Source organism: Peromyscus leucopus, chromosome 15 (assembly GCF_004664715.2).
Source record: "Peromyscus leucopus breed LL Stock chromosome 15, UCI_PerLeu_2.1, whole genome shotgun sequence".
Taxonomy (NCBI): domain Eukaryota; kingdom Metazoa; phylum Chordata; class Mammalia; order Rodentia; family Cricetidae; genus Peromyscus; species Peromyscus leucopus.
In genome coordinates, this window is record NC_051076.1 from 68997734 (window position 1) to 69016569 (window position 18836).

The window sequence follows — 18836 nt, forward strand, 5'->3', positions numbered from 1 at the left end:
GTCAAGAAGTCCTGTGACTTAAACTCATAATGATAGGAAGAAGTATCTGTGGTTAAATTACTTTGACTTTACATTTGGAAAATGAAATTTGAGTCCATATTTTTGTTTATTTGTTTGTTGGTTGGTTTCTTTGTTTTACCAGTAACACTACGTCTCTTTTAGAACATGCCCATTGGTTTTAGAGTTAGAAGAGATTAGACCAAATCAAGAGTGTTTGGCTATGAGATACTGAAATGATAGGATGCTTGTATGATTTAGATTTTAAGTATTTATTATTCATAATTTAACAAACTTTTAAGACACTAAAACATTGCACTGAAAACTATACTGTTAAGTCATAGAATTGAAGTGATAAGGAAGGATGTAAAGACTTTATTGCACTAATGAATTTAGATATTGAGTATAGAAACTTAAGTAATTTTTCTAGTATAGGCCAGAATTAGCATTCAGTGTATCTAGTAGGCATGTTTATTTTAATATTTCCTGCTGTGGACCTAAACCACCGTGGAATACCCTTTGCTGAGCATTGCTATTCTCTCAGGCCATTCTGTTTGTGTAGTTAATGTGTCACAAAGGAAATTTTAGACTACAACTGCAAATTTAAACACAGTAAATGAATTTGAATGATCTTATGTTTGGATGTATTTGGATTACTTAAATTTGCATTTATTTTGTGCCTTGTCTGATATTTTTTCTTAATTTATATAAAAGTATGTACATAGTACATGACAAGAGGGAAAATTACAGACAATTTTTAAGGCAAAAAACTTTCAGTAATCTAAAAAGTACATATAGTACTAAGTACAGTATTATTATTGGAAAAAATCTGAAAATAAAATTCATAGAATGAAGTTTTTTTTTGTTTTTGTTTTTTGTTTTTTGTTTTTTTGTTTTTTTTTTTTTTTGAGATGGGGATTCTCTGTATAGCTTTGGAGACTGTCCTGGAACTCGCTCTGTATCCCAGGCTGGCCTCGAACTCACAGAGATCTGCCTGCCTCTGCCTCCCTAGTGCTGGGATTAAGGTGTGTGCCACCACCACCACCACCACCACCACCACCACCACCACCACCACCACCACCACCCAGTCTCAAATGAAGATCTTTGAATAGAATGGGCCAACACTGAAAAAAGTTGGTTGCCTTTTAATATATGTTTTTATAAGTTCCTTTTGAATTTTGTATAATGTATTTTGATTTGTTCACCTTCTTTCACCCAGCTCTTCCTAGACCCACACCTTACTTCCTTTCCCTTCCAACTTTGTGTTTGTCATGGTTTTGTGTTTTGTTTTGTTTTCTTCATCAAGACCAGTTTGTGCTGTCCCAAATATTCTTGGTAGACTTATCAGCTTCTACACTGTTAGAGGAAACTGATCCTTCCTCTCCTGGCAGCCAAGAACTGCCAGTAGCTGCTCTGCTGGAGCGGGGTTGGGTCTGCCTGGGGCTTGCACAGCCCTCGTGTGTGCTGCTGTCACGACCACTTTCAGTTCCTGGGCGTGGCAGCCCTGCTAGCAGTGTTTCCATTTCAACCTTCAGGATTGAGTTTGGCAGTAGTGTGATGGTATCTGTTTGTTTTATTGTGATGCAACAAAATAACATACATGACTTTTATAGGTCTTTAATTTATTACTGAGACTAAAAGTCATATTGGGTGATTTAAGTCACTTAATTCATTTAATTAATTTCCACAATAATTCTACATATCAAAAAAGTACACATTTATGTAGAAGAGTTTTGAGTAGTACTTGAATTTGCATATTAAAAACTTTGGTTATTAATATTCCTAAAATTCTAAGGATTTATGTCTCTGAATACAGTTATACCATTTGCTCTGTGGAGATTAGCATCTTTATTTCTTGGCAGTCACTTAATTCTGTTTTATTACTGTGATAGCTGACAATAGATAATAAAACATATCCTTTTGTGTTGGGGTGTTCACTCAGTGGATGGGAACCATTGCTGCTCTTGCAGAGGACTAAGGTTTATTTCCCAGAATTCCTATCAGGTAGCCTAACAGCAGCCTGTTGCTCCAGCTCCAGGAGATTTGATACCTTCTTCTCACCTCTGCAGGCACCCACACTTACATGCATGCACACATACAGGCACACATACACATAACCAAAAATAGACGAAATCTTTTAAAAATATCTTTTTGTTACCCACCACAAGATATAGTAGTTTTAAAATGTTTTTATAAAAAGAAAGGGAAAGAAATTCACTGTCCATACTCTACATAAAAGAGAAAAATTATAGACGCAGTATGTATGATTATCATTTTTGGCCCTCCCCTGACTGAAGCAGAGGTTCAGAATTAAAAGTCATTGAGAAGATAATGTGGTGAGACTTGTTCAGTACACCTCACGATAAACAGCGCTCTGAGTACCCCAGAATAGACATAAGCAAAGATCTATAACTTTGTAATTCGAGAAAATGTTTGGTAGCAAACTTCTCCTTTGCTTTTCTTTATTTCTTTTTTTAATATTGCTTGTTCTCTTATTCTTCATAACCCCACCTTTTTTTTGTCATATAAAGCAAATATATCCTGTTTGAAATTATTTGAAAAATACTATCAAAACAATGAATTTCTTATAAGCAAACCCTTTGAATATGATCTATTAAAATGAGTTTTAAGATTTGACTCATAGGCACATGTTATATAAAACAATTTTTTTCTATGTATTATTCAAATTTTTCTACAGATCTCCAAGTAAGCCTTTGGCACGGAAATTAATGGATTGGGAAGTAGTTAGCAGAAATTCATTATCTGATGACAGGTTAGAAACACAAAGCCTCCCATCCCGGTCTCCACCTGGAACTCCCAATCAGTAAGTGCAAACCAGCATCATGCTTGCATTTTGCTTCTCAGTTATTGGCTACATATTTTATTGCCTTAAGATTATAATATATAAAAATTTAAATCCTTTGATCAAATTTTCAAAAAGATAGTTTTATTGTATGTGTGTGTGTGTGTGTGTGTGTGTGTGTGTGTGTGTGTGTGTGAGGGCATATACATGTATGTAATAGTGGGCATTTAGAGAGTAGAAGACAACTTAGGGGAGTCAATTCTTCCACTCTATGGGTCGCTAGGATTGAAATCATGTATTCAGGTTGGGTGGCAGATGCCTTTACTTGGTTAGCTCCCTCACCAGCCCCAAACATGATTGCTATTACTTCAAAGCATTATTCCTCTTTGCTTGCTGCTTACTGTTAAGGTGGCCTACAATAATAGCTTTAGGGAATGAACGAATAGATTGAAGGACAACCTTCACTTTCTTTAGCAGTTGGCTTTCACAGGAAGGGTAATTAAGGATTTAGTCATGACTTTAAAACTGTAGATTATGAAACTGTCCATTTCCATGTAGATCTCCATCTGGATTTTGTTTTGTTTTTTGAGACATGGTTTCTCTGTGTTAACAGCCCTGGCTGTCCAGGAATTCCCTATGTAGATCAGGCTGACCTTGAACTCACAGAGATCCTCCTCTGCCTCCCAAGTGCTGGGATTAAAGGCCTGTGCCACCACCTCCTGACTCCACCAGGATTTCTAAAGGGGTATAAATTGTTTGAAAATGCTTTGTCTGAGTGATTGTTATTCAGTGCTCTAGCACTTCCTGTGGCCTAGGAAAAGATTTCTGACCGTAGCCCCATAAGCTCAAGTAGAGCTGGGTCAAGAATGGTGAGGTGCAGCTCTAACCATGTGTGTACTGCAGTCCAGCATTTCTCACAAAGCTGCCAGGTTTGGGGATAGCTAAGAAGAGGAAAGGGAAGACCTCCTCAGATAGCCTGTATTAGAAGAGGGAGGGGAGGGGAAGGGAAGAGAACAAGGCTAGGGGAGGGTGGAAGGAGTGTGAGAGGGATGAGCTAAATAATAACAGGAGCTCTGATGAAGTTTTCTAGGAAACAAAATCATGTTTTTTAAAGATCTTTTTTTCTTTTTCTTTTTCTTTTTTTTTTTTCCGGAGCTGAGGACCGAACCCAGGGCCTTGCACTTGCTAGGCAAGCGCTCTACCACTGAGCTAAATCCCCGAAATTAAATAATTTTAAGGATGATCTGGAAAAAAGACAGTATAGCACGGTGATTAAACAGTGGCTCTAGAGTCAATATTTAAATCTTGAAGTTGATTTCCATCCCGTTTTTCTCATCTGCAAAATCCTATTTGTAGAAGGACAAAATGGCACATGCCTTTAATCCTAGCATCCTTGTTATATAGTAAGTGTCCTACAGTCTTAATATGGAATTAAATGACAGCAAATGAAAGATACTTAGAAAAATGCTCAGTTATTAACTATTGTAATTAATTAAAACGATGATATTTATGTAACTGCCAGTTAGGATAGTGGGGTTCTTCATCATCTAGTCATAGGAATTCAAATTCCACAAATTAAAAACATCAAGAAGAGAGAATAATTGAGTCTAGAATCTACTTTTGAACATTTATTCTAGTCAGTTTCATAAATGTTGAATAAGGCATCAGATTAATAGTGACTAAAACCCAGTAACACTAGGTAGAGAAAATAGTGAAGTGTAAGGCCTTATAGCAGATTGCAGACTGCATCATGTCTTGATTTTGTGTTCTTTCTGTTTATATCATACTGTTTATATCACTGTTAGCGATTCTGCATATTCAACAAGTCTTTAAAACACACATAAACATATACCCACTTTCTCATGAAACTATATAATCAAAAACCATGGAAAACTCAAATTAAGTATACTTTTGTTTAGCCTTTGTTTCTCTTCATTTAGTCGGAATTCTGCATTCACACAAGAGGGGACCCGGGTCCGGCCGTCTTCAGTTGGTCATTTGGTAGACCATGTGGTTCACACATCCCCCAGTGATGGTTTTGTAAATCAGAGATCTCCATCATCAACACAAGCTAATAGCATAGTTCTGGAATCATCACCGTAAGACCCCTTTTCAATTTTTCTTGTTAATTATTTTCAAATACCTTAAATTGCTTCACTTGAAATAATCTTGGAAATTAGAGTATTTGATACAAGGTTACTTATATAATTATATTTGTAAATGTATTTATTTGTCCTTGAAATGTCTTGTTTCTTTTTGTATCTCTTCTCTTTAACCCTCTGGTTATTGAATATTCTTTAGTTTTTAGAGTATACTCTCAAATATTTGTTCAGGTAATATAGCAATATAGTTAGGGAGTAGGAGAATTTAAGACAGTTCTTGACTTTTTTTAAAGGAAAGAAACCATAAATATGAACAGAATATATAACAAAAAGTATCAAGAGAAGAATAAGTGAGGTGGTTATCACATTCAGTTATAGAACGCATGCCCACATCTTTTTTTTTTGAGACAGGGTCTCCCTATGTAGTCCTGGCTAGCCTTGAACTCAGTGATCTAATGTCTCTGCCTCCCCTCAAGTGTGTGCCACCACTTCTGACTATCCACATCTTTTCTAAAGTATGTTCCTACTATTATTTTTATACTGATTGATATATCAATAGCTTCTTATTTCAGTATTGATAGCCATCAGTCTAATGCATAATCTGCATATCCTCACATTAATATGCAACATCTTGATTTATCAGCTTATGTAGTAGAGATAACTCATATACATGTGACATAATTGAAAGACAGTACCTACACAATAACAGATGAGTAAGAAATACTCATCTGTTGAAGAGAAAGGAGTATATAATACGGTATGTAATGAATGTGATCACTCTTTAAGGACGAATAGGTCTTAGGGTACGGATAAAAGAGAGATGAAGAGGTCTGCAAAGTGTTACAGCTCTTCTGGAAACCATGACCTCCTATGTCAGCCATGGTTGTACTTAGGCCAAGCCAAGCTAAGCTGCCAAGACATGTAAAAGTCTAGCCTTGGTAACTTAGGTTATTTTAAGAAGACATTGTGTTTGTCTACATTATAAAGAATGAAAGAATATAACAGATATATCATACACAAATGAAACTTAGAAAAACTGAGTTGACAAGAGAGCGAATTGATAGAAATTTAATATTTTATTACTTTAAAAATGATAATTAACATTTTTGTTGGTTTTTTTTTTTTTTTTTTTTTTTTTCGAGACAGGGTTTCTCTGTGTAGCTTTGTGCCTTTCCTGGAACTCACTTGGTAGCCCAGGCTGGCCTCGAACTCACAAAGATCCGCCTGCCTCTGCCTCCCGAGTGCTGGGATTAAAGGCGTGCGCCACCACCGCCCGGCTTTGTTGGGTTTTGACAATCGTATTTTTTGAAATTGAAACTTTATAAGTATGAAGTAAATTTTAAGACCTAACCAAACAGCTCTATTTTTATATATTAATTATATCCTTGAAAGGTTGCATGTATTTTCTAAACTGCCTGTTTAACTTACCTTGAGCACTAACTAGTGTTTTAGTCACTTTTGTGTATAACTGACCAAATACTTGAGAGAACCACTTCAGATAGGGAAAGATTTGTTTTAGTTCACAGTTTCATAGATTTCAATCTAGAATCTTTGGCTGTTGATTCTCTGCCCTTGGTAAAGCAGAACATTACGGCAGCAAGGGCATACAACAGAGACTACTCACTCATAGTGGTCTGGAAGCAGAGAGAAAAGCGGAAAAGCAGGGACTGGGTACTCACCTAGAATCTACCCTCAGTAACTACTTTTTGTAGGTAGGTCCTTCCTGCTAAAGTTTCCACAACCTCCCAACATAACTACCTCAATCTGGGAACCAGATTTTTAACACATGAGCCCAAAAGGAGTATTTCGTGTCCAAACTGAGTCATCTGTCTAATATAGTGTTTATTTAAAAAGTTCTCTCAGCATCAGTATAAATTAGCCAAAGAGTATATTTAAACTGTTTTAACCCATAGAAATGTGAATTTAACAATTTTTGTAAAGTATCCATAGCTGAGAACTGCTACTATTATGCCCATACCCATCAGCTTTAAGCACTCAGCTATTCCACAGCAGACCATTGATCCTGCTATGTATTTTGGCCAGAACAAGAATAAGAGAAGTTTCTCTGACTCTATTGCCAACTAATTTCAGCCTCACACACCCTTTTCTGCTAAGCCTTTGGTTTTGAGGCTAAATCCTGAGTAAACAGCTATTTGCAAGGCCAGAAAAATCTTAGATTTGGGGGCCATGTAATACCTACATTTTAGACATTGGTGAGGTTTCACCAAAGGGTGTCTGTTTAAATTTGCCTTCATACCATGCAGGCCATGGTCTAAGCCTGTATTCATGATCATAGAAATACTTTCTGGACTAGCAGTGTTTGAATACATTACCCCTCAGAGTCTCGTCTTCTTGGCAGTTGAAAGGAACAGAAACAAAACAAAACAACAAAAAAGGAACCTGTGATCCCTGGTCACGAAGGTAGATCTTAAGGAAGCTTTTATTGAAGAGAAAGGGCACATACCCTGATGCAGTAATTAATAGATCTACCAGAATTTACAACATTTGTGGGTTACCAAAGAAAAATGGGGAGGATATGAGAGAGGGGAACGTGTTGGGAATGTGGGGGGCGGGGGGGGGGGAGTTAAGATGGATATGAACAAGTACGAATAAGTATGAAATTGTCAGATAGTAAAAGATATTCTTTTTTAAAAAATTTAGTGTTTAGGCTCTGAATTGCTTTACACAGACACCTAGGTGAGTGGGCATTATTGTGGACTTATACTTAGTTATATTTTATTCCAGATTAGAAAACTTCATGACTTTCCTTAGCACAAACTTCTCTTGGAAGCCATTAAGCCACACTATCCAATTTGAATCCCCTTCCCCACCTCACCCCACCCACACACACACCTCGACTACCTCCCTAACTACCAGGTTTCTAGCAGCCACCTTCTAAAGAAGTTCATGCCTCTACTGCCAAGAGAAAGAATGTATACAAGGTTGCTGCTGTCATGACCTTTCTGTTATTGTGCGTTAAATTGTGCTGTCGTAGCAATTGAGCCTCACTGACATAGAAGAAATGTTTGTTGCTGTCATCGCTGTCTGTTCATCATTCATCAGTTGTGGCTCTGTTCCATGTTATCTTCATACCAGGCCAAGTCTCTGTTTGGGGCGTGGCCAGTCTCATGGCACGGAGACTCTTCAAGGAAGAAGAGCCATAATGAATCAGGATCTGTTTCTTTCTTTTTTTTTTTTTTTTTTTTTTGGTTTTTCGAGACAGGGTTTCTCTGTGTAGCTTTGCGCCTTTCCTGGAGCTCACTTGGTAGCCCAGGCTGGCCTCGAACTCACAGAGATCCGCCTGGCTCTGCCTCCCGAGTGCTGGGATTAAAGGCGTGTGCCACCACCGCCCGGCTAGGATCTGTTTCTTAAAGCTTCCCTTTCAAGATGACACAAGCCACTTCAATTTTATCCACTAAAGCAAGTCATATGGACAAGCCTGATGTCCTCCCTGGAGGAGGGCAAAGGGTAGTCTTTAAAATGATAGCATCATTTAAGCATCTATTATCAGTTCTCCAAGTGAGTAATGCTGGGTTAGCTCTTGGTTAGCTCTATCCTTGGGTATATGAAGAACCATTTTCAGTGCTGGAGAGATGGTTTACTTAAGAACACTTGCTGTTCTTGCACAGGACCTGGATTCAGTTCCCAGCACTCACATGACAGCTCATGACTGTCTGAACTCAGTGCCAAGGAGTCCAGTGCCCTCTTCTGGCATTATAATGCATTTGATATACATACATATATGTAGATAAAACACTCATACACATAATAAATTTAAGAAAGAACCAATTTTAATTAGATATTGTAGCATACAACTTAAATCAAAGCACTCAGGAGACAGAAGCAGGCAGTTCAAGACCACCCTGGATACAGAATGAGACCTTGTCTCACAAGGGAAACACACCCCCACACACAATTAATAAAAAGAAAAACAAAACAAAACAAAAAACCCATTTTTTTTTTATCATGCTGGGGAAACTGGAAATTCACGTGTAAAAGACTGAAACTAGTTCTCTTGGTCTCTGTGCAAAATCAACTCAAAATACATCAAAGACCTTAATATAAGATCTGAAACTAATGGCAGAAGACCAATGGCAAGCACTTCAGACAAGTGTGGACAGCATGTTTCTGAATCGCTCTCCAATAGTTCAGGAGAATAGGACAGCAACAATTGACAAACAGAACTGCATCAAATTAAGAAGTTCTGTTCAGCAAAGAAGCAATTTTCAGAGTGAAGAGACAGCCTGTGGAATGGGAGGAAAATCTTTGCAGATAATCATCAAATGGATCAGTATTCCGAACAAATAAAGAACTCAAAAAACAAAACCAAAGGAACAAATAATCTAGTAATGAATAGGCAGATAAACTGACCCAATAATTCTTAAAAAGAAGTACAGACCCTTGAGTACTTTCCACTCTTGATCATCATCTGACCTATCTTTTCACTCTGAATAAAGTTATGTTGCTACTTTAATCCTCAAGTACAAATGGCCCATAAACACATGAAAAAAATTCAACAACATAGTAAGCCATCGGGGAAGTACAACCCCAAACTCCACTGATACTCCATTTCATCCCAATCAGAATGATTATGATAAAAAGAGCAAACAAGTGCTGGCAATGTGGAGGTTGTGTAAAAGAACCCTTGTGTGCTGGTAATGGCAATGTAACATAGTGTGATTGCTGCAGAAATCAGATGATCCTCAGAAAACCTGAAGATACAGTTATCGTATGATTCATCCTTAGTACTCCTGGGAACCAGTGTCATCGTACACTAACGATAACTCCTGACCCAAGTTCACTGCGGGTATTCACAGTAGCTAAATTATGGCATCAGTCAAGGTGCCTATCATAAGAATGGATAAACAATATAGATATATTGAACATATAGAATATGTAGAATATAGATACAATGAAGTATTGATTATTCAGCCATAGGAAAAAATCATGTTTGTAGGGATTTGGATAGAACTAGAGATCATCATGTTAAATCAGCCAGACCAAGGAAGAGAAAGAAGTTTTCTGTCATGTGTGGAATCTGAATTTAAAAGGAAACTGTTGAGAAAGGACTAAAGCCAAGGAAGACATTAAAACAAAAGAGGATAGTGGAGAACAATGTGAGAAAAATACATAATATACATTGTATATACAAAAATAGCACAGTAAAACTTTTGATCCATTAAATTTTTGCAATTAATATATGTAAGTTTTAAGAGGAAAAAAAAAATTCCCATTCCTGCTCTCTTTTTTCCAAGCTTACTTTCATGGATGCCAGCATAGTAGGATAAAAGTTGAACATTGGTTCTTCCTTCTGGAAGGCCCTTGTGGAAAATCACAAGTTATGTTCTATAGACTATTGGTTCTTAAAAGTGATTTCTACCTTGAAATCTCTTGCTGAATATGTAGCTATTAATTCTTGTTGCCACAAATTAGAGAGATTTATTTATTTATTTATTTATTTTACAATACCATTCAGTTCTACATATCAGCCACGGGTTCCCCTATTCTCCCCCATCCCACCCCCTTCCCTTCCCCCAGCTCACCCCCCATTCTCACCTCCTCCAGGGCAAATCCTCCCCCGAGGACTGCAATCAACCTGGTAGACTCAGTCCAGGCAGGTCCAGTCCCTTCCTCTCAGACTGAGCCAAGTGTCCCTGCATAAGCTCCAGGTTTCAAACAGCCAACTCATGCAATGAGCACAGGACTTGGTCCCACTGCCTAGTTGCCTCCCAAACTGATCAAGCCATTCAACTGTCTCACCTATTCAGAGGGCCTGATCCAGCTGGGGGCCCCTCAGCCTTTGGTTCATAGTTTATGTGTTTCCATTCATTTGGCTATTTTTTTTTCAATAATTGAGTAGAACCGAAATTTATTATAAGCCACAGTCGTCCTAGGGACCTCCATACTATATATATAGCCTCTATGGTTCTATGGGCTGTGGTCTGATTGTTCTTTATTTTATATCTAGAATCCACTTATGAGTGAGTACATACCATGACTGTCTTTCTGGGTTTGGGTTACCTCACTCAGGATGATTTTTTCTAGTTCCATCCATTTGCCTGCAAATTTCATGCTGTCATTGTTTTTCTCTGCTGAGTAGTACTCCATTGTGTATATGTACCACATTTTTTCCATCCATTCTTCTGTTGATGGGCATCTAGGTTGTTTCCAGGTTCTGGCTATTACAAATAGTGTTGCTATGAACATAGCTGAGCATATATCTTTATGTTATGAATCAGCATTCCTTGGGTATATGCCCAAGAGTGGGATGGCTGGGTCTTGAGGTAGTTCGATTCCTAATTTTCTGAGAAACCGCCATACTGATTTCCACAGTGGTTGTACAAGTTTACATTTTCACCAACAGTGGAGGAATGTTCCCTTTGCTCCACATCCTCTCCAACATTGGCTGTCATTGGTGTTTTTGATCGTAGCCATTCTGACAAGTGTAAGGTGGTATCTCAGAGTCGTTTTGATTTGCATTTCTCTGGTGATTAAGGATATTGAGCATTTCTTTAAATGTCTTTCAGCCATTTGTAGTTCTTGTTTTGTGAATTCTCTGTTTAGCTCTTTAGCCCATTTTTTAATTGGACTGTTCAGTATTTTGATGTCTAGTTTCTTGAGTTCTTTATATACTGTGGAGATCAATCCTCTGTCAGATGTGGGGTTGGTGAAGATCTTTTCCCATTCTGTTGGCTGTCTTTTTGTCTTATTGACTGTGTCTTTTGCCCTGCAAAAAACGAGAGGCCCCATTTATTAATTGTTGTGCTCAGGGTCTGTGCTGTTGGTGTTTTATTTAGAGAGCTTTTAATGTTTATAAATTGTTGTCTTCTCATCTGACAAGATTCTTTGAAGTTTTCTCTCTTCAATGATGACCTTAATACTCTAGTCTCTGTCCCATGATTGCATTTATTAACCTCATGAGCCATGGTAAAGGAGGACAGTAATTTAAGGTCATTAGACTATACCTACCAGGAGGTTTTTTTCTGTTCAACATCCAATTCTCAGAGTTTTGTTTCGTTTTGTTTTGGTCTTTTATTTTGATCCTATAATATAAGTTCATGATTTCTCCCTCCCTTTCCTCCCTAAAAACCCTCCCATAAATTCCCCCCTTGCTCTTTCCAATCCATGGTCTCTTTTTTCATTAATTGTTACATATGTGTGTATGTGTCCATATATATAATATATGTGTGTATTGTATATATATAATGTGTATGTGTCCATATATAATATATGTGTATATTATGCATATATATATATATATATATATATATATATATCGTGTGTGTGTGTGTGTGTGTGTGTGTGTGTGTGTGTGTGTGTGTGTGTATCTCCCACACTGTCTGTAACTGGTCTGTATGTTTTCATTGCTGACTGTTGATATTGGATAAATAACTGGTGTGCTTGTCCCTGGAAGAGTGTTACTCCCACTCACAGCATTCCTTAGTTATCTGTAGTTCTTTGTGTAGAGTTCAGGCCTTGTGAGCTTTTCCCCATGCCCTTTGGATGTCTGTTTTTGTTGTCCTTGTTCAGCTCATGTACAAGCAGCCATGTTGGTGAGTGTGGCTTCTGATATTCCTAGGAGATACAGTCTCACAGAACTCTCTGACCCTCTGGCTCTTTCTACTTCCTTTTCTGCAATGTTCCCTGAGCCTTAGGTACAGAAGTTATTACGTAGATGTATCCACTGGGACTGGACTCTACAGCTCTGCATTTTAATTAGTTAGATTTTCTGTAACGGTCTCCATCTTTTACAAAGAGTTTTTTGATGAGGAGTGAGAACTACACCTATCTGTTTGTATAAGGACAAATATTTAGAATGTATTTCGGGATTATGCTAGTTTAGTAAAGTGGTGGTTATAAGTTCTTGTCCAAGATCCATGAGTCTAGTAGCCCTAGGTAATTGGCTAGCTTCCCAGTACCAAGCATGATTTCTCTCTTGTTGAGTGGATCTTAAGTCCAATTAGAAAGCTGTTGGTTACTACTAAGATGTATGCCACTATATACCCTTAGGGATTATTGTGCCTTGCTGGTGGTTGTGGTTCACGGGTGCTATAGTTAGGTAGGACTGGTGGTTGCCTTCCTCCTTTGGAAGACTGCGTAGAGCTTTCTTGAACCATGAAAGCTCTTCCTCAGTGAGTGAAGTTAGTTCCAGCTCAGGGAGCCTCTGGGCCATGGGTCTGAAGTACATGGTATCCACAGGAATAGAGGCTTACCTTCCGAAACTCTATTTTGGCTTCTCTTTGCCTACAATACTCTCTGGCTACCCATGCCTCCATTGAAAACATTAAAAAACCAAACAAACAAACAAACACTGTTTTGGAAAGGTGTGTACATTATTACAGCAAATTAATAAATATCTTCATAGGAATGAATACCTTTAAGGTATTCGAAAATTGCTTAGTGGTTGATTAAAAGCAGATTTACAATTTAAAAATTTTTTTTATTAAAAAGTTGCATTTCCGTGGTGGCACACACCTTTAATCCCAGCACTCGGGAGGCAGAGCCAGGTGGATCTCTGTGAGTTCGAGGCCAGCCTGGGCTACCAAGTGAGTCCCAGGAAAGGCGCAAAGCTACACAGAGAAACCCTGTCTCAAAAAACCAAAAAAAAAAAAAAAAAAAAAAAAAGTTGCATTTCCAAGTAAATATATTCAAAGCCTTTCCACACTAGACATGGTTGGTATTGGATTGCTTGACCTAATTTAAATAAGATATTTCCATCAGATGATTACAAAAAATATTCATTTCTTCCCCCTTTTTCTTACCTAGATCACAAGAGACCCCTGAAGATGGGCAGCCTCCAGCTTTACCACCCAAACAATCTAAGAAAAACAGTTGGAACCAAATTCATTTTTCCCACTCTCAGCAAGATCTAGTAAACCATACTAATGAAACCTTTGATGTGCCCTCCTCCCCTGAAAAGTCCACTGTAGGTAGCCTCACTTTGTTTGGAACTTTTAAAAGCCTGAATGCAGTTTTATTTTTTTTTATTTTTATTTTTTTTTAATTTATTTATTATGTATACAGAAGAGGGTGCCAGATCTCTTTACAGATGGTTGTGAGCCACCATGTGGGTGCTGGGAATTGAACTCAGGACCTTTGGAAGAGCAGTCGGTGCTCTTAACCTCTGAGCCATCTCTCCAGCCCGCAGTTTTATTTTGAACCATAGCATGTTTTAGTTGTAAATTATAGTACTTTGTCTTTTTTTCTGATTCTTTGATCATGATTTACACCCTTATGGCATTATCTTTTTCTTCATTTGTAAAGTGCCCATTGCTTTGAGTTAATGTCTTAACAACTTGGTGGTAATTTCAGTATACAAAATACACATATACTTCCAGAACAAATTCTAATAATTCAGTCAATACTTGTTTTAATACGTAATTTCTTAGTGCAGATATATCCCCCAACTTTTTAAAATTTGTTACAGATCTAATAGTGTATGTGCATTCTACAACTTACAAAATAATTTATAACTTTTGCTTCTCCAGAATATGCTTTTATACAATAAAATAATGAGTTGTTAGAATCTTAATGGTTTATTAATTACTTTCTTAAGAAGATTTAAATAAGCCATAAGTGAGATTACCAGTTTAAGAATACACTGTGTTCCTAAAAAAGCAAGCACAGTTATATGTAGATATGTTTCAGGAAATGTAAAGAGACATTAGGAAATTAAATAAGATGCAAAAGGGAAAGTCCATCGTAGGCTTCAGCATCTGGTGTCAAAGGCCTTTGATTACTGTACTCCCTGCCTTCTTGTTTATTTACTCAGAGCTTCTCCTATTACCAAAAGTTGAAACCCTTCCATTTTCTCACATGTACTGTTCCACTACAATAGACTTAATCAAAAGAGATCAGAATTCTTACCAAAAATGACAACTCTAGTACTAACTCTATGGTGATGTTTATGTGTCTCTTCTTGCATGCATTGATTTAGTCATGGTTACTGAACTTGTATTTTGATGGTAGTGGGTATGCAAAGACAATTAACACATGGTAGTTGTTATTATATAACTTACAGTCTGGTTTGTTTCTTTAAAAAATCTTTAGTAAAGGCCAGAAGATAGCTTAGTTGGTTAAATGATGGCTACACAGGCACTCAGAATGTATAGACAGGTGGAGCCTTGGGGGCTCATTGGTCAGCCAGCGTAGCCCTACATGCTAAGTCCCTGGTTGCAGTGAGAGATGCTCTCAAAAGGCAAGATGGACAGCACCTGAGGAGTACTGCCCAAATTTGCCCTCTAGCCTCCACAGTTAGGTTCTCACACACCTGCACACACATGTGCACCTGCACACACAACCGTGCATGCACACATATATATGAATATTTAAAAAACACAAACTAGAGAATCATCAAGAAATGTGTGTAGTTACCTAAATAAAGGCTCTAGAAACTGAGCCTCCAGTCCACCAAATTATAAGAATAAGGAAGATTAAAGGAGACAGAGAATATGCAGGCAGAATAGTAGAAGGAAAAGTAGGCAACAGGATGTAATAAAGGAACCCAAAGAGAAAATGATCACTCTTGTTAAATGCTGCAGGTAATTCAATAAGATAAGGATTGAGACTTAACTCTGGATTTAGCAATGGGAAAATATTTGTTGTCTTAATCTAGTCACGAAATAGTGGAGATGAAAATCTGACTAGTATTACATAAATGAAAGGAACGGGAGATGACAAATACTTCCCGTTTGCCAGTGTTCTTGCCAGTAGAATGGAAGGAAGAATGAGAGACTGCATCTTCAAGTTATTAGTCAAAGAAACTTATTTTCCTCAGTTAGCATTTTTCTTAGAATTTTATTTATTTGCATACTGTAGATAATACAAGCAGATATAATATATACTTTATTTATAATCTGAAAATTCTTTATTTTTGTCTTTTCAAGCCTAATGGTGGAATTCCACATGATAATCTTGTTCTTATCAAAATGAAACCAGATGAAAATGGAAGGTTTGGGTTCAATGTAAAGGTAATCTGGAATTTGTCATAATTAGTTTTTATATTAGGATGTTCTTAGTTTGGTAGTATTTAACTTTCTTTGTGTTTTCCAGGGAGGATATGATCAAAAGATGCCTGTAATTGTGTCCCGAGTAGCACCTGGAACACCTGTAAGTTAGCCTAAATTTTTTGTCCATACTGTTTTTAAGAGTATATACTTTGGGGCTGGGTGGTGGTGGCACGTGCTTTTAATCCTAGCACTTGGGAGGCAGAGACAGGCGAATCTCTGTGAGTTTGAAGTCACGAGGCCAGCCTGGTCTACAGAGCGAGTTCCAGGACAGCCAGGGCAACACAGAGAAAGAAACCTTGTCTCGAATAACAAAAAAGAATATATACTTTGGGACCAGGTGTGATGGTTGCCTGTCTTTAATTCCAGCACTCAGGAGGCAGAGGCAGGTAGATCTCCATTGAGTTCAAGGCTAGCCTGGTCTACACAGAGACTTCCATATCAACCAGAGCTACAAACAAACAAAAAACAAATATACTTTCTAAAATGTTTTTATGTGTATGAATATTTTGTTTGCATGTATGTCTGTACACCTTCTGTGTATGTGTGGTGCCCTCAGAGGTCAGAATGCAATGTAGCATCCACATGGAACTGGAGTTATGATCAGTTGTGAGCTACAATGTGGGTCTTAGGAATGGGTCCTCTACAAGAACAGCAAGGGCTCTTAACTGCTAAGCTGTCTCTCCAACCCCATTTGTACTTTTAAAAAAAATTAGTTTTGCATGTGTGAGTGTTTTGCCTGCCTGTATGTTTATATACCACATGCATGCTTGCTGCCTGTGGAGACCAGAAGAGGACATTGTATCCCTTGGAACTGGAGGAAGAGCAGCACGGACTTTAACAAAGCCATTTCTTCACACCACACCACACCCCCCCTTACTTTACTTTTACTTTAAAAAAAATATCTTTGAGATGGATTGGCTGTTTCAGTTATTTATGAGTCCTTATCTCAAGTAGTTTGAATAGTACATTATAAAACTGAGACTACAGAATGAGTCTCTTACCTTATATTAGCAAAGTATCATAATCCTTCATGTTTGGATCTGCTTCCAGTGTTTTGTTCTTTGACACCTTGGTGTTGTGAAAATAACTACTTACTTAGAGCTCCAGACAGCAGAATTACTCACATTTCCATCATCCTGTCTTCTCAGGTCAAAGGTCACTTCTGGGGTCTATCATATTTTGTTTCTTTACTTAGCTTTCATTTTCATCTTTTCTGGCTGGTTCCTCTTTTAGACTATTGTATGGTTTTTCCACTGAGAATCAAAGAGAAGCACAGCTGTGTTCTTTGTTTCTTGGTCACAAACTGACAAGTGTGATGTGTTCCTTCTTGGTCTTTTAAGATATTTTTTGAAATTCATTTTTATTTTATATGTATGGATATTTTGCTTGCATGTATGTCTGTGTACTATATGCCTGCAGTACCTCTGGAGGCCAGAAGAGGGCATCTGACTCCCTCTTAGAACTGGAGTTACAGAGGGCTTTAGGCGGTTTTAACTCCTGTAACCACACCCAGTGTGGGTGCTGGAAATTGAACCTGGAAGAGCAGCCAGTGCTCTTAACCAATGAGCCATCTCTCCAGCCCCAGTACTTGGTTTTGAGATAATCATTTGGACTGAAGCACTAGCAGTATTAACTTTATGCAGTAATTCACAGTGTGTCCTGAAAACTAAAATTTTGTCATTTAGAAACTACTGTTATTTAAGCTGTGGGAACTAAAATTGTATATATTTAAGCAGTACAAAAGTAAAGGCTGCTTGTATCTATGAATTTTGACATCTTTTCTGAATCTCTATGAACATGATCTGCCATGAGGAAGGAATTCGTTCAGTGAAGCTGTAAAACAAAATAGAATATTTCTGCTTTTTAAATAGTTGAGTGTGTGTGTGTGTGTGTGTGTGTGTGTGTGTGTGTGTGTAAACCAGAGGCTGACCTGTTCCTCGGTCACTTTCCACCTTATCACCTTAGTTTTTGAGATGGTGTCTCTCACTGAACCTGGAGCTCCCTGATTGGCATAGTGGCTAGCCATCAAGCTCCAGGGGTTCTGCTCTGTCTTCCCAGTACTGGTTACAGGTTCACTGCAGCATTGATGGTCATCTACTTTCTGGGGATTGGAAGTCAGGCCCTTAGGCATGCCTAGCAAGCACTTGCCTGACTGAGCCATCTTCCTAGCCTTGCATGGATGCTTTTCTATATGTAGTTGTAGTCCTCCTGCTATAGTCTATAAGAAGTAAATTTCCATATTTTCAAGATACCGTGTGCATATCTGAACATTTTTCTACAATGTATTGCAGGCTGACCTCTGTGTCCCTCGATTGAATGAAGGAGATCAAGTGGTACTGATCAATGGTCGGGACATTGCAGAACATACCCATGATCAAGTAGTCTTGTTTATTAAAGCTAGCTGTGAGAGACATTCTGGGGAACTTGTGCTTTTAGTTCGACCTAATGGTAAGTCCTCCATTTAGCCCTGAGTATTTGTCATAATTTGTTACTGTTTATTACTGGACCTGGTAGCCAGAGGAGGCTTCTTTAAGCATGTCAAGTGAGTTCTTATTCAAATGACAGTGACATCTATCATTCTTGGAGAAAACAATCCAAAATCTTGGTTCTCTTATCTCCCATTCATAGTATGTTCACTTCTGTTGGCCCAGTGGCTTTCATACTGTTTCCCAAAAACTCCACCAACCTGATATACTTTAGGCCTGTGTACTTGCTGTGTGCTCTGCTCAGTAAACAAGTCTTGATTTTTATGTAACTCACGTTCTTGCTTCATTCAGGAAGGCTTTCTCTGCTTATTCTACCATACCTAAAGTGGCTTTCCTCTTCAGCCACTCTAGCAGTAGTGTTATGTAGTCAGTGAATATTTGTTTAATGAGTAAGTAAATCCCACCGGTGGTGAGAGCACGCACTTTTTTTTTTTTTTTT

The 18836-nt window shown here is 37.9% G+C and overlaps 1 protein-coding gene across 7 annotated transcripts in view; it reads left to right on the forward strand.

The window, feature by feature from the left end:
• Ptpn4 (protein tyrosine phosphatase non-receptor type 4) overlaps positions 1-18836 on the forward strand; it is a 179565-nt gene that overhangs the window by 125488 nt on the left and 35241 nt on the right. For 5 of the 7 annotated variants that reach the window (XM_028879796.2, XM_028879797.2, XM_028879798.2 and 2 more), the window contains 6 exons: positions 2696-2821; positions 4741-4899; positions 13669-13828; positions 15789-15872; positions 15955-16011; positions 18203-18359. In XM_028879796.2, the coding sequence (XP_028735629.1) occupies positions 2696-2821; positions 4741-4899; positions 13669-13828; positions 15789-15872; positions 15955-16011; positions 18203-18359 (743 nt within the window). The remainder of the gene's footprint in view (positions 1-2695; positions 2822-4740; positions 4900-13668; positions 13829-15788; positions 15873-15954; positions 16012-18202; positions 18360-18836) is intronic. The other 2 variants (XM_037211479.1, XM_028879802.2) reach the window with 2 other exon arrangements.